Here is a 24,239-nt window from a genome sequence, read left to right as displayed (position 1 = left end):
AGTGTAAGACACAACACTACTTAAGCCAGTTTCTATAACTGAGTCAACTTTGGATTATCTAATCAACTATTCACTAAAGGAGAAGCCAAAATCTTAACTTCTGTTAAGATCTTACACTATTTCCAGGCTGTTCCCAAAATTGTCACTTTCTGAAGTAATTGTATTCTGAGGAAAGAACAGTCAAACACAGCATGGACTGTGACATATAAGGTCTGAGTGACTAACAGACAAGAAGTGTCATCAGGACCCTTTGTTGAAAGAAAATAAATATTGCCTCAGCCTAGGTGGGCTCTGTGTGTACACTGTATCCACAAACATAACCAGCTGGCCTTTCCCCAGTCTCTCTGAGTAAAATTGGTGTAGACAAATTGGTTGGTGTGTCCATGGCCTTAAAACTGCCTTCTTCCAGTCTCTAGCCAGGGCAAATCAAAAGCCACACTGTATGTAGAAAAGAATGGCAAAGTTATTACCATCTTTAAAACCCAGTTCCTGTGCAGCATGTTCAAGACTCTGGCTTTGATCACCAGTATTTGTTGGCTAACGGTTTCCTCCAAGACTAAACATCCCACCCTGCAGGAAGCTCTTTAAATAGGAAGGTAAAGAACTCAAAATAGTCCCTGAAACTTCAGGACTCTGAAAAGTCCCTAAAACTGACCAGATTCACTAGCCCCTTCTCTGCCAGAGTAAACAATAAAAGCCAGTCCCTCTCTGACAACTGCAAAAAGAGAGCAGACCAGCTTTCTAGAAGCAGCAGGTATTAGCCGAGCTGCCTAGAACAGGTTTAAAGCAGTCGCTAGAAAGGACACTCACTCTCTAAGCTGTTGAGCTGCCTATAGCCTGCACACTGTATGGCAGGTTCCCAGCTTTGTAAGCTGTCACCCATGCGGAGTGGACTTTCAGTGACGCAGCTGTTTTGAGTCATTTCTGCTTCTGTATGGAACCCCAATAAACATCATTAGACTGTCAAGTTGGATTTTGGTGGTATGCGTATTTTGGTCTGTGGTGGGCTCCCTATCTAGGGCAAGAAGACATGTGTGCTGTGTGTCTCCAGGAAAAGTGCTGTCACATGGCAATTTACAGAACAACAGCCATCGGACACTGACACCATGGAGAGTGATGTGAGGGGTGCACTGATGGCACTTCCTACCACTTCACTTCCCTGTCCACCACAACCATGGACACAGATACAAAGAAGAGAACAGGGGACTTCCAAAACCTCAACCAAATACAACAGGCTGGATGACCGGCACGCTGCCTCACGTGCTGCTTGCTGGAGAAAGGGATACTTAACTCATGGCACATAGCAACTGATATGGAAAACCTATTCTTTCCTATCCCAGTCAGGAAAAAGACCAAGGCAGCCGGCACTGATGCAGACAGCAGGCTACGTTTCCAGCTCTGCCTCATCCACTGGGCATTTATGGAGCCTCCCAGCGTCTGCTCATTAACTAGAGTATCGTTACAAAACAAACCTAGAGGAGCTGGGCTCAATCTTAGGAAGAATCAAGGGACCTCACCATCAGTCAACTGTTCTCAGACCAGTGGCTAACGCCAGGATATTTTCTCAAGAGCAAATAGCAGGCTGACAAGATGGTACTTTAGCCAAGCCTGATAACTAGAGTTCCCACCAGGTTTCACATGGTAGAAAGAGAAAACCACTTCTGCAAGTTGTCCCCTGACTCGCCCATGTGTGTTGAGGGCAGAGGTACATGTGCCTCACACATACATACAAATAAATGAATGGGAAAAAAATGTAAGAAGCAAGCATCTGCAAACACAGTCCAGAACACCTAGCTAGCATGTGTGACTCTGATTCCGTTCCCAGTGCACTCACACACACACAGAGACACACACACACAAGCCCTGGCAGCCTTGCACTCCCATGTGCTACTTGTTTATCCATTTGTTGTTTGAGGCAGAGACCTCCTGTATACTCCTAACTGGCCTGGAATTCCTGACCCTGCCTCTGCTTCCTCAGGGAGAAGATTACAGGCATACACCATCTTGTCCAATGAGAACAAGCAGACAAGGATAGTCAACGGAAGGGTAACCAGGGCTGAGAGCCTGAGTCACACTCCAGGAAACCTGTCAGGAAAGGTAAAGAATCCAGAATGAACAACAGGCCACAAGGAGCTGCTTCAGTTGTACATCCAGAGTATCCATGGTCCAGCGGCCTTCCCACAGTTGGACATCCTCAAGTTGCTGCCCCACAGACGGATGAAGGAGTAAACGTAAGCTAAGCTAAACAAAGGCGGGCTGTGCGAGAAGCTTTGAATCCCTGCCAAAGTCCCCTGGAGGAATGGGATCTGAGGCAAGTTTAGGGGGTGGCTGGAGGCAGGCTTTACCAGCTGCAGCTACGGAGCATGACCTGCAGTCACGCCTCCACACAGTGGCTGACCTAGCCTCTGTCCATTCCTGACACCTCCACCCTTCCACAGGCGTGATCCCACAGCACAGAGCTGTTTGTACTGATCTGCACCTCAGCTGCTTCCCAAGAACAAAAGGCAATAGGCCCATCTCTGTTTACAGAAAGCTGGTTACCAAGAAGGGAAACAACATAGTCAATTTTTGGTGATGTGTGACACATCTTAGGCACAGGGAACCCTTACATATACTTCAGATCACATATCACTCTGTCTGTTAGGATATACAACACTTCAGGGACAGTATATGGAAAGCTTTTATTTTAAATTTATTGAATTCCAGTAAAAATGAAGGAAAGTGTCACAATACAAATATTTACTATACTTATTATGTCACTATTTTAAGCAATTTACAAAAGGTATAAAAACTCTAAAATTATGAACGCCTCTGAAAAATAAAGACAAGAACAAATGCCAAACAGATCACTGAAAGAATTCTGTTATGCTGATTTCAAGCATAGGACACTAGGGGTCGCTAATATACCAAGAAAAGTCAAATATGCATTCCTTACATTTTGGCAGCTAAATTTTATTTATTTCAGAGTACAAGGATTTAAAAATTTTTACAATTGTTTTTTAACTCAATATTTTATTTAAAATCACTTAACTTCAAGTTTATAAAATATTTAAAAATTATATTCATGATAAAAGATTATAAGGTAATTTATAGTTTTGTGCGCACAATTAGAAATTAAATCTAATTATACTTAATTATTACATATAAGCTTATTATTAATATATATTATTACATATTAATATATATTAACATAATATAACCACTTATTTTAGCTAAATGTTACCTGATCGTAGTTGGATTTTTAGACTAAGGTCCAATTTAGCATGATCACATATTTAGAGTTCAAGAAAAGAGTAGAAATGCTTCAGGAACAACTGAGCAAGAGGATGCCCTGACCAGTTCTAAGTGATCAGGGGTGGGCAGCACAGAGAATGATCTGACCAGTTCTAAGTGATCAGGGGTGGGTAGCACAGAGAATGACCTGACAGGCTCTAAGTGATCAGGGGTGAGCACTGAGATTTGCACCACATTTGTGCAGGACAACATGAAATGTGCTAAATCCTTGGGATCAATATTGGCAAATTCTCATTGGAGGGTTGAGATACACACAGCAGTTAACTCTAAGGCAACTGGGTCAGACAGACCTGGCAAAGGAGAGCTTCCTGCCAGCAGAAAAGAATCAGGAACTTGGGAAGACTTACTTTAGAAATAGATATGGCTCATGAGGGAAAGAAATGGAAACAGAATGTTCTGACTTCCTAGAAAAAGATGAGAAGTCCGGGGCCATGAAGAGACATCATAAGAAGTCACACCTAAGGCTCAGCCAGGATCACATGATGTGTGTCTGTCTCAGCTGTGGTTAAGGTTTCACATCTGGTTTATAAGTATCAACTTATGATCCAAGAGGCAAGAAAGGATTCATTCAGAACATTCAGGGGGTGGCTGGTGACTGACATAAAACACCATGAGAAGGATGTAACTGTGAAGCCATGTGACATGTTCTCTAAGTGACAAAAGTCTGTAAACAGTTATGTGCTCACAGGAAGCACAGCCGCCAAGTCACTTCCTTTATAATAGAGAGAACTATAAAAATTTGGGATGAGGTGACTTCTGGCTGCCAGCTCAGGGAATGGTTATCCTGAAAAGAAGCCGCACTGGACAAAACTACCAACACGAACCATGTCATGGTCCTGGGTGTCCAGTAGGGACCCATAGACCCACAGTATCGTAAACAGATACAAAAAGCACCCTAAGTTAAAGGAGCAACCCCAGTAGGAAATAAACCCACAGAATGTGCAGCACAAGGCTGCTTTCCCCAACAGAGAATTAGCTTTCTATTGCTGCGTTAGCACAAACCTGGAGCTTTAAAACACTGAAATTAATCCTACAGTTCCACACTTTATTAGTTCTGAAATGCAGCTCACTGGATGAAGTCAAAGCAGTGAAGGATGAGATCCTTCCAGAAGCTCTGTCAGGAAATTTGTTCCCCAGCTGTTCTAGCTTCTAAATGCCATCAACATTCCTTGGTTCATGGCTGCTTCCTACAGCTTGCAAGCCAGAAGCACAGCATCTAACTGGGCAAACTTTTCTCTGAATCAACTTTTCTTCTCTCTCCCTCCCTCTCATAGCTTTAAAGACTCCTGGGATTGCAAAGCCCACCTTTCAGGCAGCTGAATAGCAATCTCAGTTCCATGCACAACTTCAAAACCAAACATATTCACACAGACCACAGATTAGGGTCTAGACATCTTTGAAGCTTACCACATAAGCAATGGGCTGTTCTGTCATTTGCCCTAACAGAGAGATCCTAGAAATAAAAGACCCTGCAGAGAACAGGTATTTTCCCATACAGCCCCAGATACTAGGAACAGCATCATGTGCAGGAGACATAAGAGTGGGCCTGTCAGGAAGAAGCAAAGTGAGAAAGGGCTGAGTACTGCCCAACCTAGGCTCACAGACAAAGCGGAAGCCTGGGAGACTGAGTTCTTGAGCACACTGCTACCTAGACACTGGCTGTCCACTAAGCCATGCAGATGCAAGGATGCTAGGGAAAACACTCGTAATATTACAGTACATACTTTTAAGACATACTAGAGGGGCTAGGGAAATGGCTCAGCAGGAAAAATCATCTGTTGTGTAGCCACAAAGACCTAAGTTCGAAGCAACGTCAAGTCAGGCACCATTGCATCCAAGCCCGTCACCCCAACCAACACCATGAGGACACAAGAGGACTTCTGGGGCTTGCTGGCTGTCATGGTATCTCTGGGGTCAGTGAGAGACCCTACCTCAAAGGAATAAGGAACCGGATGACAGAACAGCACACAGAAGCTTGCTCTGGCTTCATACCCCATAGCTGTGCACACACTTGTACGCATGTGCTACTGATGCATGTTGTAGTACAGATGGACCTCATCACTGTGGTACAAGTGTTTCCATTGAGAAGAAATGTCTGGAAAAGGCAACTAGACAGGAAAAAAGTATCCCGGGAGTTAGGCAGGCACAGGGAATGAATGCATAGAGGATCCAAGAAACCCAGAGGAATCACAGACATGTTCCAAAACTGGCCATATGATGGCCACACAACTGTGTAAATGTGTACTTCCCCAAGATGGACTGAGACAATGTGAGTCAGACTTTGCTTTTAGGGAATGCAGGGGGGTGGGATGGGGTGGGGAGAAAATGGGGGAGAGGCTGGGAGGCTGAGCATGTTCAATCAGGACCAGCACAGCTAAGCTCCTGGCTTTCGTATTCTACCTCACTGACCCATACACCCTTCTGACCAAAGCCCTCTCTACGAGTTCTTGAGGTTCCCAGGAGTTGGACAGTGGGAAGGACTGACAGACAGCAGAGACTGCTCTTCCAACCATCTCACTTCAAACCAAAGAAAAGAAGGACTTTCACCTTTCGTCCTGTGAATGCAGCTCGATGCAGCGGCGTGTCCCCCATGTCATTTAACATGTTCACTTTCGCACCAGCCTAGTAAACATGAAAACTTTAAATGGCATTCACACATTAGTAAATACACACACACACACACACACACACACACACAAACCCCAAAGGATTCCTAGGTGCTTTAAAAATTAAAATTAACTTAACACTGCTTGTTGCCACGAAAAGTAAACTGGATTCTTAGCTGAAGTAAGCAGGTTTCCTAAGAGGTAAACTCTAGCAGATAAGCAGAGCACACGACTTTTCTTAAGCTTGGCCACTCCACCCAACTCCAGCAGTAGATAGACTGTATGAAGAACTGACCTAAAGCATCTATTCTATCATCAATATTTAAGCGTTCACATTAAAGGAGATGGCACAGCTTAAATGTACAAATTAAGTACACGATGTAACCCAATCTCAAAAATATCCCTGTGTGAAAATTATCAGGGAAGGCATCTGGGGCCTTGGCTCTCATTAAGCCTTCTTTGAGACTCCAATGCTAGTTTTTAATTATTTAGGATGTGCTTCGCTTCTTTTCTGTAACGATCATACTTGCAAAACTGAAAATTCTCTTTACTGATATCTCTACCATTTTAAAAAGTCAATCATGTAACACTGAAATGTTCAAAAAATGAAACTATAACTTGTTAAACTAGCCTCATTCATGTATCTAGCAAAGAAGAACTGAGGATGTGCTGTTGCCTCAGTAAAGCACTGTGGCTCAGTGTTTTCAGACTTTCATCAGAGGATTCCCACAGAATTGCAGTCATTAAAGAAGCTATACAGAGACCTTCAACAGATCCTGGACCACTTGTTTGTGTCCAAAATAGCATGCCAGGTGAAGAGGTGTCCAGCCCAAGTTAGACTTACTTCTTCCTAAAAACAGGGGAAAAGGTATCTTTAGTTATTACTTAGTTTTCAATAAACTGGATTTCTTTCTAACAAGTACCTTGGCTTATATCTCTCATACCACTGATGAGAGGCAAGACACATCACCACAGTAAGAACTGCAAAAGTGCAGTGAACTGGGTCCCATAGGACCTGAGTGGATGCCACCTGTTGACTCACCGTGTCTACCTTTCAAAGAAAGAGCATGCATACAAGGTTAGATCCCAACTACCTGATCTCCATCAGCCTGCTGGCCCTCAGAGGCTAGTCTGTATCCACCTTGCCACCATCGCTTCTTCCAACCCTTGTGCCACTAGGCAGGGTGGGCTGGGGAGCTCGAGGTGGTGCAGAGTCCTGCAGAATGGCAACTGCTAGAGTTCCTGCAGCAGCTGCCAGACGGTTCACCCCAGACAATGACTTACAAGAGAATCTTTGGCTTCAGATACAATCTCAGTTAATGAGAAGACTGGGTTACCAGAGTACAGCTAGAAAACTAGAGTACAACATTAAAAGCAGTGAGCTATCAGATCCAAATAGCAATGCTGACGAGAGGTATTAACACAAGCAGCAGAAATGAAAGCTGTATAATTCTATTAGGCAAAAGAGACAAAGAACAGTCTACTCGGCTTAAAACTGAGAAAACTCCAAAAGCTTACCAGAATCTAAACCAGGCTACAGAAATGACAACCCTGTCAATTCCCAAAGAGCAACAGCTAGAGGATCCAGCAGAGCTCAGGACCCCGCAGTCACCATGTACTGTAGCTCCCAGACTCCTAGTTCTGAACCCACACAATCTTCAGCCGCAACTGCTGTGTCTACACCAGGCTAATGACTGCTCGAATCAACCTGTGTGAAACTCAGCTGCCCATGGGCCTGTGCCTGTCACCATTCACCAACTGCTACATCTGTTTCTTCCTAAGAGCCCCGTGGAACTCCTCAGGTTACTGCACTGACCAATCTTTTGTCTTCCTTCTTCAGTAATACCTAGCTTTTCCCATAGTGACCCTATGCAGGCTCCTCACTCACCAAGGAGAAGCCATGTATTGAGCCTCTACAACAAAAGTCTGCTCAGGGCCCTGGTCAAGAAATTTTCCATTCATGTTACAAGCCCTTTGAGCCACAAGTCCAGCAAATGCTTTACCTGCTGCCTGCTAAGTCTCCCAGAAAACCATAATGTTGCCAACACAGTCCTTCTCAATATTGTATATTCTGCCACCATCCAAAGGGATATCTTGCCATCCAAGTTCCCTAATCTCTGGTTCTCACTTCACCTCAGTTCTATTTTACTTCATTTATTTACTGTGTCCAAGTATGTGTGTGGGTCTGTATGTATGCATGTATTTGTGTGTGTCTGTGTGTGACTGTGTGTGTCTGTGTGTGTGCATGTGCACGTGTATGTGTGTGTCTGTATGTATGCATGTATTTGTGTGTGTGCATGTGTGTCTATATGTGTGCATGTGTTTGTGTATCTGTGTGTATGCATGTACGCATGTGTGTGTGTGTGTGTGTGTGTGTATGTGTGTGTGTGTATGTATGTATATATATATGCCATGGCACACATGTAGAAAACAGAGGACAATTTGAGAAGTCAGTTCTCTTCTCTCCTTCCATTATATCAGTCCCAGGAACCAACTCTGGTTGTCAGGATTGGCAGCAAGCAACTTTACCCCCTTGAGCAATCTTGGCAGTCCTCTCCCACCTTTTTGAAACTGGATCTTATGTATCCCAGGCTTCTATCTCCCATGTGCAGGCATGCAGCAGCATGCTCTGTTCCTATAGGGCTGTGGATAGAACCTAGGGTATTATACATGCCAGACAACCACTGTGCCAAGTGAACTACATCCACAGCCCACTCCCATCATTTCTTATGAATTGTGTCTCTGCTCAGTGTCAAGTAGCCACTGTCAGAGCCAAGACCTGGTGCCACTATGATCATAGAAAGTCATTCTCAGGGCTCAAGAGATGGCTCAATGATTAAGAGCCACTAGCTGCTCTTCCAGAAGACACAGGTTCAATTCCCATCACCCACAAATGTCTGTAACTCCTGTTTCAGGGGATCTACCACCCTCATACAGATATGCATGCAAGCAAAAACAATGACATACATAAAAAATAAATTTATTTTTTAAAAAAAAAGCAAGCCATTCCCATAAAGCCAAGCCCTCACTTACCCATGCAGGTCAGGCCTCAGCTTGTCCACGCAGGTCTTTCATCACTTATACATGTAATGGTTCCCATTTCCCCTTCACCAACTCTGGCATGAACATTGAGCCCTGAGGTCACTATTATTATCTCTGTCACAGCTGGCTAAAAAATCCCACATTGTAGTCAATGGTGAAGACAAATAAAAGCACCCTGAGGAGTTGGGGCACCACAGCGTCAAGCCCCACACTTTGGCTTGGTGTCCTTCTTATGATGTCTGGCTGAGGAGCCTCTCCCACCCCTCCATAACTACTGACGCTTCTTCCCTACAACACTGCACTTCTAACAATGACTTCATCTTTCAGCATCACAGCAAAAGCAGAAGCTTTCACAGAACCTTCCTAGCAACAACCTCGTGCCCCTACAGTGCCCTCTCCATTAGCCACACCCACCCTGCAGAGTAGAGCCTGGTTACCCTCTTAGACCACACACACCCTGCAGAGCAGAGCCTGGTCAGCCTCTTAGACTGCAGCCCTTCTGGCTCTTCTGACCCTCTGTTCCCTAGCTTCACTTTCCCCTCTTTGATATCTCATAGGAAGGAACAAGTAGCCTCTACCATTTCTCTAACCAGCCAAAACCAAGCAACATTACTGACAGTAACCACACACCCTCTTCTGTTTCCACTCTTGCCTTGCTCTCGCCATCATTCCAAGCTACCACCTACTCACCTGCTGCAGCCTCAGCCTATCTCCTACCTTGACATTAACACTGTCCTCAACTGTCATCAAAAATGCTGTCACTAAATTCAGTGAGGCACTGTCCAACTGCCAGCCCTGCATTCTGGTGTCTCAAATCTCTGGAATATATTCAATGGTCAGTCTTAGTTGTTAAACTTGACTGAATCTGGAATCAACTAAAAAGCAAGCCATTTGGGCACTCTTGTAAAAGGTTTTCTTGATCAAGCTACCTGAACTGGGAAGACTCACCCTAAATATGAGAGGTATCTTCCAGATAAAAGGTGGTCAAAGAAATTAAATTTTTTGCTTTTTGCCTGCATGCCTTCTTTCCTGCTAGCAAGTTCATCTACCCTATTGCCACAGCCCTTCACTAATATCAGAACCCAGCTTCTTCTAGCTTCAATGTACACTGAAGACCAGCAGCAGTCCAGGAATCCTCCAAGCTGTCAGCACCAAATTGGTACTTCTAAGGCATCCAGCCTCCTGCAAGGAGCAGCCACCATGCTCCTGGTCTGTCCAGAGTGAGGTAGCCATCGTGAACCTGCCAACTGCTTCATGGTAGCCAACCAACAGCCGCTGTTATAAGGCAACAGAGCCTGTCAGCCTGGCTCCTCTAGAGAGCCTGACACCCCTCCCTTCAAAAGCTCCGTTGTCTACCTGGGGTCTCCTCTCACAGCCCTTCCCATTCCTATGTTCATGCCTTTGACTTCACATCCACACCTCCATCTCCCAAGCTCTCCCTTCCATATGGGTCACACACAAGCCCTTGCAGGGACAGAGGAGCTGTAGAAATGGATGGACAATAGATGTACAGAACATATAGTTCCTGGGCATAAGCCCAGTGAGATTAACTTCAGATGGAAAAAAAAAAAAAAAAAACAAAAAAAACAGGCAAGCTATGTCACAGACACGAGGAAAGCATTCCCCAGCAGGCCACCTATCTTATCAGCTACTGCATCAAAGCAGACTCTGTGCCCAGGGCTGGATCTCAGTGGTGGCCAGACAGACAGACACACAGACACACAGACACACATGCGCACACACACAGGTTCTTCGGAGCACACACAGCTCTGACTTCCCTGGCTCTCTAGCCTTCAGAACCATGGAACCTCCAGATCACAGGAGCCAAGCTAAGATGTCCCAGCCATAATTACGTCTCATACTAGCTTTGTTTAACTTTTCTTCTCTATCTTCACCTGGTTACATCCCACGAAGTCCTTCACTTGTCACCTGAATCCATCTCTAAGAAGCCACTCATCCTCCTCTGGGGATACATGGGGCCTCCTCGATCCAGCACCTATTCTGTAGTGGTCTAGCCTGGTCTGTTAATCTAGAAAGCTAACCTCAATGAGGTTGGGAGTTTGTCAGTCTCTCCCAAGGAGATCACAGCATTTTACCTGCTGGGCAAACAGCAGTCACTCAAACCTCCTGGCTCAACTGCAGTGTTGCTAAGAAAAATAAAGACATTATCAGAGAATGCATACCCAGGCTCACCTCATAACTTGTAAAGTTCTAAGGATGGTTCTCAACTCTACCTTAGAAGGTAAACAGTATAATATTATTTCACACAATATTGTGGGGAGTTCTGCCAAGGAAAGGGGAGTGAGACTTATCATGGGCAGGATCGGAAAGATTAAATACATGTGAGGCTTGTAACAAGCAAGCGCTGGGAGCCCACCTTTACAGTCGATATCGGCGACCACTTCCTTCCGCGCCATGGCATCCAGCAGCCGGCGCACCTCGTCAGCATTGCCATTTCTGGCATGGTGGAGAAGCTGCTGTTCCGCCTCTGTGTTCATTTCTAGATTAGAAAACAAAAGCAGAGCTCTCATCTGACAGCAGAGCGTGCTCACAGCTGTTACCTGCCCATGCAGAAAGGGAGAAGAATCATTTTATTTGTAGTTCATAGCAGACAAAAGAAATTTGATTTTCAGGGCCAAAAACCAATTAGAGATAAGGACATAAGAACCCTAGATGATAACACTTGATTTTGTTCCTCTCAAGCTGTCTTACATAACCTTAAACTAAATATAAAAAATCATAACCAGCCGGGCAGTGGTGGCACACGCCTTTAATCCCAGCACTTGGGAGGCAGAGGCAGGCGGATTTCTGAGTTCGAGGCCAGTCTGGTCTACAGAATGAGTTCTAGGTCAGCCAGGGCTACACAGAGAAACCCTGTCTCAAAAAAACCAAAAAAATCAAAAAAAAATAACCAAACAAAAATTTTATGTCAAAATGAGCAAATGTTATAAATAACGATTCTCAAGAGAAATATACATTTCAGTTTTACCAATAAATAAACAAATAAAACATTTCTTTCCTACCAGGAAAAGCAACAACAATCAAAGAAAAGGCTGAGCCTGTGTAGCTGGAGGCAAAGCAGGACTCCGCACGTTTGAGCAGCAGCACACACCACCTTCTATGCTGCACAGAAGAGGCGACGGTCTTCAGTATCAAACCAACCCCAAAGACATTTGCAGCACTTACTGTGAGAAACTATTGCTGGGCTCTGTCCTACAGAGTCACACAGACTGTTTTATAAGTATCTTCCCAACTACAGTACTTGCATGGAAGAGTTAGAGACATGTCCACGTCCATCAAAAGGGAGCTGGTCAAAGAAATCCTCCAAAGAGGCTGAGAGATGGTCTCTGATCTGGAAGGCGGAGGTGAGAGGGGAAGGCATGGTCTCAAATTTAGTAGACTGTGCAGAGAAAACCAGAGCCCTAGCCTGGTGGTTTTAATCGACATTCCTGATAGTGGCAAGCCAGGACTCCCTTCAGAAGACAAAGCTAGTCACTTCCTCCAAGACGCAGCTGTCAGCAAATGAGCAGGCCAGATGAGCCTGGCAGAACAACAGCTGCCCACCTGTCCCATTCCCAGGCAGCTCTCTATTTCTCTGCTCTTAAACAAGTACCAGTTTCCAAGGACAAAACATCTGAACAAAGCTTCTAAAGTATGGAAGAGGCCAAAGCCATGCAAGAAGAAAAGCAACCAGAGAAGACAAATTATTCAGATAAACAAGTCTTAAAATTAAGACTAATATATTTATAGTATAATATAGAAATAATATATATTTAATTGTTTATTCTTAAAATAATAGAAAAAATATTAAAAACTTAAATAGCTCAATAGAAGAACTAGAAAGAAAAGCTGAAGATATACCCTAGAAAATAGCAGTGTTAGAAAATAGTACAGTATAGCCAGGCAGGGTGGCACAAAACTGTAAGCCCAGCACTTAGAAGCTGAGGCAGGAGCATTGCTGCAAGTTCCAAGGCCAGACTCAGCTCCACAGTGAATTAAAGGCCAGCCAGAGAGACATAGAGAAACCCTACTAAGAAAACCTCACAGAATTGTGGTTTTGAAAGGAATGCTTAGAACGAAACAAACATTTTTTTTTTTATTACTTTTCTTCCCCACCCCCCTTTTTTTTTTTTTAAATTTCTGGTCTATGGAAAAGACTAATAATCTCCATGTGGTGGTTCGAATGAGTAGGCTCCCATAGGTTCATACATTTGAACGTTTGGTCCCAAGTTAGTGGAACTGTTTGGAAGGGTTAGGAGAATGGCCTTGTTGGAGGACGTGTGTCCCTGGGGCTGAGTGGGAAGGTTTCAAATGCCCACATGCAGTGAGTCTCATTCCCTCCACCTACAGTTTGTGGATCAGATGTGAGCTCTCAGACACTTCTCCAGCACTGTCTCTGCCTGCCACACTCCATGACAAGCATGGAGAACCCTCTGAAACTGTAACCCAACCCCCTGCCTTGGGTTTGGTGTCTCCTCATGGAAACTAAGACATCCCATCAAAGTACACTATCTCAACATGTCAGAATTCAGGAGGAAAGGGAAATTCTTCCGAGCTCCCAATGATAAAGGAGCAGGAATCAGAACAGCTGCCTTTTCAATGAGCAGCTAAGAGACAATAAATACCCCACTGTTCTGGAGGAAGACTGTTTCCAATCCCAGATCCTATAATGAGCTAATCAAAAGCACACAGCAAATGAAGACAGGCGGAGAGAAGCATGTGTGTTTGGACTCCAACCCAGAACTTCTCACCTGCTCACTCTACCTGACTCATGCTACCAGACCAGCTGTGTTTCCAGATGTGCACACATAGAAAACTAATGAGGGCATGGCCTCAGTTTCATAGGCAATGTAAACAGCGTGCAGGAAGAGTTAACCCCTTGTAGTAGAAATGACATGAAATGTAGCTGTAGTCCTGGTATCTTATGTGAACTGCCTGACTCCATCCACACAGCTGTTCTCAACCCTCCTAATGCTGCAACCCTTTAATACAGTTTCTCATGTTTCAGTGACCTTCAACCATAAAATTATTTCATTGCTACTTATAACTCAAATTTTGTTACTGTTAAGAGTTGTAAATACCTGGATATGCAGGATATTTGAGTGACCCATGGGAAAGGGTCGTTCAAGCCACCAGGGTTTCAACCCACAGGTTGAGAACTGTTGGTGTAGACTATACACTCACATTTCTGCCTCTATAGTCTACTGCCAGGAGAGGCCATTTTAGCTCCCAAGAACTACCTAAACCTGTTTCTACCTAAACCCAAGAACTAGAGATTGGCCTCAGAGCTCAGAAGAAAATGGCTTCCACCTCAAATTCCCACCAGTCAGCCCCAGGCATGCTCTCGAATGTTACAGTGCTGGGAACACCCACCCTCAGTGCTTACGCACAGACCTCTTATTGGCTCCCCTTGGAAAGAACTCCTAAGTTCTCAGTAGACAAACCCACCTTTACTCAGAGACTTCTCTGCAGACAAGTTTTTCTAGCAGACAACTTCTAAGAGTAATGCAGTGTCTTTCCCCTTTTCATGCTTGCTAACAACTCTTTTCCATCCACCCCACTGCGGTCACTCATCCATGCACACCAATTAAAACATGCAACTAATCATCCTAAATGTTTAATACTTATGTTCCTTGTAGCATTACATGTGAGGCAAAATAAATAAATAAATAAATAAATAAAAGTTTATTCATATAAATAATCATGAAAGCTTTAAAAAATGCCCTAGAGGCCAGGCAATGGTGACTTGTGTCCATAATCACAGATTAGAGAGACTGGGGTGGGAGGATTGGTCCTACAGCCAAAAAGCAAAACCTCGTCACAAAAGAAGGGAAAAAAAAAAAAAGCTTCAGATTTCTCGTTGACTTGAAATTTCAGACAAACATTCACTCGTGTGAGGTCAGGGAGACAGATGGCTGAGTAGTAAAATCACTTACGGTACACACCTGATGACTAAGATCAGATTCCAGAACCTACACAAAAAAGCCAGCTGAGGGAGTGAACATCTGTGACTCCAGCACTCCTATGGGGAAATGAGAGGTGAAAAAAAAAAGACTTGCCGGAAGCCTGCAGGCCAGCCAGCATGGACTAGGACTTCAGTGTTCAAAAGCAAGGGGCCACACACAACTGGCACACGTGCCCAGACTCAGACACGCACAAAACACCTTAGATGGCTAAAGTGTTGGCTAGCTCCAAGTGCTGGTTGCACAAAGATTCTGAGTTTGATCCCTAGAAACCAGATAGAGAAGGTGGATATAGAGATTTGTGTTGAATATAGTGCTGAGAGACAGAGATGGTCCCTAAAACTCTGTGACCAGGCAGAAGGCCTAGTCATATAGTTGAGCTCCACGTACAATGAGAGACTGTCTCAAATATACAAATAAATAAATAAACAAACAGGAAAGGTGAGCATGCAATTGAGGAAGACAAACAATGTTGACCTCAGTCTCCACATGCAAACACACACATATGCACACATGCACACACAAAATGCCCTACAATTTCTAAAACGAGTATAAAGTACAGTATAAAGTCAAATGGAGTCTGAGGGCTATGACTGAATCTTACTTGTATCTAGCTGACATAAAACTAGCCAGCACAATTGACACTGCGCTCTGGGTTCAGTGAGAGACCCTATCTGAAAAAGAAGGAGCTCCACCAGGGAAGACTCTGGATACCACCCGCAATAAAATAGTGTCTAGTTCCAGTAAGTGAACGTTAACCTTTAGAAAACAACAAGGTTGTTTTTTCTCAGTCAAAAAAAAAAAAAAAAAAAAAATCATCCAAGTTTACATTGTGGCTAGACATTTTAAAATAATAATTCTTGGAAATCATAAAAGCTTAATACAGAAATGCATTTTGCCCTGGTGTTTGAGTGAAAGGAAAAGGACAAGCTGATCCTGAATCCACTGGTCAGAATGGGTTTGAGCCATATTCTATCCCTGACCTCATTCTAAAGACAGAGTTCTGCCACTGCTTTTTACCGAGTCTGCTTGTCACTTCTTGCTCATCATTACTGTGTATGTGTCGTCGGGGGGGGGGGCGGGGGGGGGAGGACACTCACCTGGAGGTCAGCAAACAACCTTAAGGAACTAGTTGTGTCCTTCTCCTTTAAGTGGATTCTGGGACTGAAGCTCAGGTCACCAGGCTTGTAGAGCAAGCACCTTCACCCACTGACCCATCTCACCAGCCCAAATTTTAGGTTTCCTAATGAGATTCTGAACAGCCATGAAAATGTCATCAACTAGATAAATGTTTCACTTTAAACTGGGAGACTGTAGAATTTCTCCCTTTTTGTTGTCCCTCTGCAAGCCCACCTTAGGGACTTCTAATTTTAATTTCTTTTTATAAAAGTATAATCTATAAAGTATAATTTATACTTTGTCTCTTAAATGCTGTAATTAAAACAGTGACCATACAGAGTAGGCCATCAAATCTTGCTTACTTTAGTAAATTCTTGGCCTGAGCAATTCTGAACTCTCAACAGAGATCCTTGGGGTAATCATGACTTGTAAAATTTGGCCAGGAACCTACTTTATTTTCTTGGAGACAAAGTTTCACTGTGTAGCCCTGACTGTCCTTAAACTTGCTAAGTAGACCAGGCTGGTCTCAAACTCACAGGGATCCACCTGTCTCTGCCTCCTAAGTTCAGGGATTGAAGGTGTGTACCACCATACTGGGACAGAGGTCTATTCTTTTATAATTTAAATCACAACTTTTAAAAATTCCAGAGGTAAAGAATTTTACATACTACAAGTATAAAATTCCTAGAAATAATAAAATGCAGAAAATTAAAATTATTTATGGGGAGGGTGACAGCAGAGCCACAACCACAAGCTAGAACTTCCAATGGAGGGTTAAAACTGTAATCAAATTGGTCCCATGTAGACACTGAAGAATTTGAATCTGAAGCACAATAAGGCCATCTAAGGAAGGCTGCAACCTTCAAGCTCTGCTCTGGGAAGCCCTCTCTAGCGTTCTGTAGCTAAGGATGAAGCTGCTTGTCTTTTCACTTAGGAGACTTTCTCCTCTGGACCCCTCAGTGAGTCTGTGCCCTGATAGTGAGCATCTTTCTTCTGAAAGGGAAATAAAAGTGCTGACTGACGCTCCCGTGTCACATGACAATTTACAAAGCACCTCCTATCTGTGAAAGGCACAGCTTACACAGTTGAATGCCACCCAGAAAATAACGACTAATCACTGGGTAGTTATCATTCTATCCAAATTCAGGGGAAAAGCTTAAAGCTTGGGGAGCATTAACTAAGCGTCATGGCTTCCTTGACAACAGTGGTCCAACCTTATGTGCTACACTGTATTTTCCATCAAGAAGGAGTCTTTCTGCACCTGTCTTCAATTTTAACGTGAAAAATTCTGAGAACTGGTAGCTCATGTTTCAAAACAGCAGAGTCTACAGACACTATGGCAGAGGTATTTCAGTCTAGATAAATATTTTAATAATATAAATACTAACAAGGAAGTTGATGGCACTGTATTTTGAATAAACATTTTGAGCCTTAAACAAAATTAAATTTCAATTTTTCCCACCTTATTTCATAATTGAAAATTAATTATCTTGACAGTGGAATTAGTATCATATAATACTGATGCATCATGGTGTATACACTATAAAATATTCTCTTTAAAAAAAAGGTTTGAGGAGAAAGAATCTGGCAGCTGCCCAGGATGGCTTCCAGTTCCTGCGCAGTCCATCCGCTGCCCCAGCCTCCTGAGTACTTAGCTTGTGTCACTTTTAAAGGGAAAGTAAGCACAAAACACACTTGTGGTTGACTCTGCAGTGACGCATGATGGGAAGTGTACAGTTAAGGATGCTTTCACTGTCTAGTATGGCAAGTTCCTACTCCAGAGTTAATGAATGAGAAAACCCAAATGGAGTAACCTTGTAAACCAGCTAGTTCTTACACCGGGCCCTCCTACAGACACTTAATAATGACATCATCCGTTCAGTATTGGGAAAGAAACCATGTGAGGAATACCTCAGCAGTCTAGTGATTATGACCATTTCAGACAAAGGACATGACACCTGAAATCATACATATGCCCTGTGAAGAGTGTGTGACACATCTTTTTCTCATCTCTGTGTGTAGGATATATGTGTGGCACACTTGTGGGGCGGTGGGCTGTGAGAAGCAGATGGGTGCTTGGTCAAGCATAAGCCTGGAACCCCAGACCCTGTTGGACAGCAGGAGTTTGGCTCTGCTCCCAGGCCCTGGTTCTTTTCATTCAGCTTCAGCCCTCCACAGCCCCTCCCACAGAGAGGTCCATGACCATCAGTCTCGAGCTCTCCCACATGCAGATGAGGTATCTCCAAGCTCTCAGACCAAGCCAACAGGCATTATTTGCTGCCAGACCCTAACCCACCCTGAAACTGTATGTAACGGCTCTATTTAGGGGAAGTAAAGTGCTCGAGAACCATCCTGGTGTCCCTGGTGTCCGAGAGTTTCTGTCACAAGAGCTGTAACACTTGGGGAGAAATCTGCTCTCCCAGAACCTGCCTGGGACACCAAACTGCCTCCTTGCCAGCTAGCCAGCTTCTTATCAACACAGCCCAAGCTGGGCTGGCTCAGAGTGGAGAGACAGGTGCAGTACCTGGGAGTGACCTGGCAGTGACAGTGGTGAACAAGCAGAGGCAGCAGTAGGGGGCAGGCAATCTCCCCTCCCTGCTCACACTCTGTGCCCTTTGGCCCTGACCTCCCGCACCAGGCTGGGCGGGAGACTGAGGGGACAGTGGAGACACAGGCGGAGGCAGCAGCAGAGACAGTAGCGAACCCGAGAGATCCTCATGGGATGCCCTCCGGAATATGGGACCCACACACACTCATGTGTCCAAATGTGTGTACAGCACTTGTGTGAGGTCATATGACAACATTCAGAGTCTCTCCTGGCCTTCTACCTTGCTTGTTGGAGTTAGGGTCTCCTGTTCACCATACTCCCAGCAGCCTAGCTGTCACAGAAACTTCCAAGGGTTCTCCTGTCTGCCTGGCATGCTGAAGCAGCACTGGGATTATAGACTAGTGTTTCAGGCTTTCCATGGGTTCTGGGGATCTGCCAAACTTAGGTCCACACAACACCAACCACTTTACAAACTCAGCCATCTCCCCAGCCCTTTCTAAAATGTCATTAATGAATTGGTATAAACCAATAACTATACCATCGAACCCATGTACTCTTCCTAAGTGCATCAAAGAATTTTCAATGCTATCAATGGCATTCAGATTGCAAGCAGAACTAACAGATTCAAGAGAACTAACAAAGATCTAAGCAAGTCAAAGGTCTCAGAAGCAGCAGCTATCCTATTCCCTCTCATCTGTATGTTACCACTTGATTTCTATTTCCTACTGACGTGTTTTCTAAGAGCACTGATGAAGTCAGCTTCTTATGTCAACATGTAAGACTGTGTCCAAGTCAGGTGAATACTGGACTACCCACCTGTGACCCCAGCACTCAGGAGAATGACAGAGTCCAATGCCAGCCTGAGCTAATGAGACTTCAGCTTGAAAATAAAACAAGTTGCCACAACAGCGCTCTAACTGAAAAATACTATAATCACACAGCCCTAAGTCAAATCAGCGAGAGAAAAATCTATAATTTAATAGACACTGCATCATACAACCCCTCCAAAGAAACTGACTATTCTTTTACACAATTGTTCCTTCTGTAATAGTACCATTTCCCTTTAAGGGAATACAGGAGAAGAGGGTTTTTTGTTTTTTTGGTTTTTTTGAGAAATACTGTCTGGCTGTTCTCCGGTATATAAACTGCTAGAATAATATCTACAAAAATGAGCAGCCTCCAGGACAACTGCCACACATTCCTGTTGATGTATGAGAATACTGGACAAGTGTCACTGAACAACTATTTCACATAAATCTGCTCAATTTCTGGCAGTTAACTCTTACACATATTACCAGCTGCCAAACACTGTGGAGTTACCTTGCCCGGGCAAAATGAAAAGGATAAGCTTTCAAAATGGTACTGACATCTTTCTCTGTAGGCTGTACCGGCTCACTTAGTAATTTTAAATTAGAGTATCAAAAGAAAGTGGATTTTGTAGCTACTCCATAATTACAGATGCTTAAAGTTTCATCCGTGGGAGTTAGTTCTATATTAACCAAGTTTCAGGGGTGAAAAAAATCTCAGGGTTAGTGTGTAAACACTGACAGACTTCACAATTTCCAAAAGCTAAGAGGTGAAGCTTTGCCAAACTGTTTCCACTATGTATCTTTTCCAGGACTAAATGAATACTTTAGGAAGACACCAGTGATTGCAAAGCTAGTTCAATTCCATTATCAAGCAGCCTTACATACACCAAAGAGCTACTGAGCAGCATTCAATCAGCTTTGTCTAACTTACTAGCAGACGCTGAGTAATTCAGTTTCACAATGCAGCCTACTTAAACTCTAAGCAGGAAAACCCGGCTCTATGCCTCCTGCGGACCATGAGGGCCATGGATTAAGCGCATCTTCCCTGGTTGAGTGCAGCTGCAGTCATTTCCTTGCCTAATGGCCTTTTGCCTTTTTGTCGTTGGGGTTTGTAGAGAGGGTCGGATGGAACGTGGGACAATGGTCTCACGCACGACGCGTGACTTCCATTGTCAATCAATCCTCGGGCTGGAAGGAAACTACAAGTTAGGACGCGCGCTCCTAAGTCGCTCGCGCTTGCGCAGCGCGTAGCGACCGCAGCCCGGGCCCCACAGCCGAGATCCCGGAGCTCCGGGACCCATCACGCCTCACCCTGAACCACACTGACCTGCGCGTTCGTGGGCCCGGCTTCTGAGGCGGCCTCTACTACAGGCCCGGCCGCGCCCACTGGGCGGCCGTCACCCACGCGGGCCGCTCTCACGAAGACGCCCCGGAGATCCCGAGAGGGAACCAGGCGGAACCCAAGGATCCACGGGCCAAGAGCAAGGAGGACCCTGGTAAGGCGCGCGCCAGAAAGGTTGGCGCCGAGCCCAGCACGTGACCCGCTCGCGGGGACACGCCCCTCTAGACCACGCCTCCCGAACCAGGACTAACTGGCCACCTCCGCCAGGGGGCGGAGCCTCTCTCTTCTTTCTCTGAAAGCAGCTGAAAAGCAGCTGAGGACTGGACCTGGTTGGGGGGAGATGGAGATAAAAATAATACTGAGTTAATACTGTGAGGATTCCTTATTAAACAGATACATTACCCGGAAGTCTAAAGCTACATTTTTAATTTTTACTTTGGTTGTTACTAGACTCATGTAAACTTAATTGGTCATAAAAAAATTAGCCACACCTCCCTCATTTTGTTCTCGCACTTGAAAGACAAGCTTTAACACATCAGACAGATGTGACTAACCATTGTAAGCTACATGAAGGATGCATAGAAATAAGATTTTACAGATGTCCCTCCACTGCTTCTCTTCGAAATAGTCTCTGATAAAGAACCCATGTTTTCACACTAGTGTGTCTGACAGGTATAGCAAGAGGAGTTACCACACAGTCTGTAACACCAAGGTTCAAACTCATATAATTGCATCTTTAAAAAAGATTTATACATAAACTCAAAGAATAGGAAATTACAAGCTTGTTAATATTTCAACTTTCAAAAGTTTGCAAAGGGACTTAAACATAATTGTTTGTGGTGAAAAATTAACAAGCATCATTTTTAAATTTTGAAAAGGCTGTAGTTCTTGAAGTCTGTTCAGGTCTGGAAACTTGTACTGAGAACCAGTTACAGGCAAGTTGCTCACTAGACTCATTAGAGTGTGACACATCTCATGTGCCTGACACATGACAAGTCTTTACCAATGAGTTTTTTGGAGAACACAAGCAACCCGTTCTGCAGGCTGACATCTTATCCTAAAAACAAACAGGCACTTAACTAATGCAATGTCTCAATTGCAAAATCTAGGATAACTTCAGCAGTTATATTTGTCTAGAAGAAACCCTGGGGCTTTAAAAAAAATGTTGAGCCAACTTAAGTAAACATTTTATGGGGAGATTTAACCATATTCACTGCGGCTAAGACATCAACATCAGACCAAAGCAATGATTCTATGCAAGTCCAGCTCCGTGAACCAATGAATTGGACTTACAGGAGCAGGAGTTAGGGGTTACTTACACAAATGCGAATGACCACAAAGCAGCCACATCACTAAAAAATATCAACCCAGCATAGATTATCACTACTTCCTTTATAATGCATAGATCAGTGGTTCTCAACCTGTGGATTGTGACCTCTTTGGAAAACCTCCATCTTCAAAATTATTTACATTATGATTCATAACAGGAACAAACGTGCAGTGCAGCTATAAAGTAGTAACAAAGATAATTTTATGGTTGAGGGTCATCACAACACGAGGAACTACATTAAAGGGTCGCAGTGTTCGAAAGGTTGAGAAGCACTGGTGTAGAGAGACTTGGACCCTTGGATGACAATCCACCTTCTACATATTCTAGCAACATTTGAAAGTATATGCAGCTGGGACAGAATCATGTACAGCTGGGAGAGAAACATAGGAAAGAGGCAGGCAGGGCCTCAAATGAGTGTCTGATGGCCGTTCCCACATCCTCCTGCTGGGGGTGGTTCCAGCTACTGTGATTAAAATGGTAATGACTGTTATGACGACACTGTCTAAAACACAACTTCAAAGCCAGAATAAAAGGTGACTTGAAATAATTTCTCACACGATTCTCACTGTGATGCTTTGATGCCTTGAATTCACCGAGTGTTCGTTTATAAGTCTCTGCTTCATTCTGTAAATGAACAACAATCTTAGTCCATGGCAGGGTGAAACATTCTGTTCTTGATAGGATTTCTAACTGCACTGTATTCTTACAAAGTCTTTTTGGTATTCTTATAAAGAATAAAATGGGGTAACTTGTTACTTATGTTAGTTACTTTTCTATGGTTCTGATAAGACACCATGGCCAAGGTAACTTATAGAAGAAAGATTTCATTGGGGCTATGGTTCCTGAGTCCACGGTAGCAGGGAAGCAGGGCAGCCATCGGTAGGCTTAGTGGCTGGAGCCCAGGCTGAGAGCATGAATCTCGAACCACAAGCATGAAGCAGGTGGAACAACTGGAAATGGGGGAATCTCTTCATCCCTAAAGCCTGCCTTTAGTGGCATAGATCATACTTCCTACATGTCCCCAAACAGTGCCACCAACTGGGGACCAAATATATGACCCTATCAGCTGGCATCCTCATTTAAACCATCATACTTGCTACTGGTCTGGAAGACTCAGCTTCTATTCCCAGCACCCATGTCAGCACCCATGTCAGCTGACTCACAACCACCTACAATAACCCAAGCTCAGGGGGTTTGAGGCTCATCTGAGTTTGTGGTCACATAAACTCTCATGTGAGTTTGCATACCCACATTCCTGTACCATGCAGACAGTCAAACATAATCTTAAGAGAACGAGTATTTTTTAAAGGCTAGGGAAAGATATCGCCTTATCATTTTCTTTATTGGGCAGATTTTTAAAACTCTGAATGTTAATATAATAAAATTAATTATTCTAAAACATTGCTTGCTCTGTGACATTTAGAATGATTCTTCTGTCTTGTCCAGTCAGGAGCCACCAGCCATATGAAGCTACATGTAATAAATTTTTATTTTAGTTTTAAAGTTAAGCAGCCTGTCAGGGCTGTAAGTTGCCACTGCAGACAGAGAAGTTCTGTGAGTACAATGTCTACATTGTCCCCAGAGAACTCGAGATATCATCATCACCACCACCACCACCATCACCATCATCATCAACATCAGGGTGGATTTCATCAGATTTGGCATTACCTATTTCAGACAGGACTCGACTTGGATTCTTTGTTTTGACTCAAGCCACATAAAAACCATGCTTCTCTCCCACTCTCCTCCCACCCACATCCCTGTGAGTCTTTCCAGAATAGGAGCCTCTGCAGATCCAGTACCTAAAACTGAGTCCTTCTCCTCTGCCTTAACTGCTGCAGAATGCACCTGGTATGTGGCAGAGATTTAGAATGTGCCCCTGGTGCCAATGTGACTTTGAAGCTTTACAGAAACATGCTGAAGGCTTCTTAAGTCTTATTTAAAAAGAAGGTATTATGGCCTGAGAGCTCAGGGAGAGCTTTAGGCAATCAATGCCTGGAATGCTGTAGGTCAGATGTCATCATCCAGATACATTGTTGACTTGGAGGAAATTAACCATCCAGATGCTGCATACTAAAGACATTTTAGTTAATATTTACTTCTGACTATCAAACTATGAGGTCTTAGGGGGTAGGGGGACTTTTTCTTTAAAAGGTAATGATCCATTTGGCTTTTTTTTTTCATTT

General features: G+C 43.9%; 1 protein-coding gene across 2 annotated transcripts in view; it reads right to left on the bottom strand.

Moving 5' to 3' along the window:
- Osbpl1a (oxysterol binding protein like 1A) overlaps positions 1–20,850 on the bottom strand; it is a 181,147-nt gene extending 160,297 nt beyond the window's left edge. For both annotated transcript variants that reach the window (XM_076912969.1, XM_034517766.2), the window contains exons 1-4: positions 20,709–20,850; positions 11,320–11,442; positions 6,665–6,750; positions 5,842–5,916 (exon numbers count right to left, since the gene is read on the bottom strand). In XM_076912969.1, the coding sequence (XP_076769084.1) occupies positions 5,842–5,916; positions 6,665–6,750; positions 11,320–11,440 (282 nt within the window). In that variant the 5' untranslated portion in view covers positions 11,441–11,442; positions 20,709–20,850. The remainder of the gene's footprint in view (positions 1–5,841; positions 5,917–6,664; positions 6,751–11,319; positions 11,443–20,708) is intronic.
- Positions 20,851–24,239: the final 3,389 nt, after the last annotated feature.

The sequence above is a fragment of the Arvicanthis niloticus genome, chromosome 14 (genome assembly GCF_011762505.2).
Source record: "Arvicanthis niloticus isolate mArvNil1 chromosome 14, mArvNil1.pat.X, whole genome shotgun sequence".
NCBI lineage: Eukaryota > Metazoa > Chordata > Mammalia > Rodentia > Muridae > Arvicanthis > Arvicanthis niloticus.
Note: the sequence above shows the minus strand (reverse complement) of the source record. Positions and strands in the feature narration are given on the sequence as shown.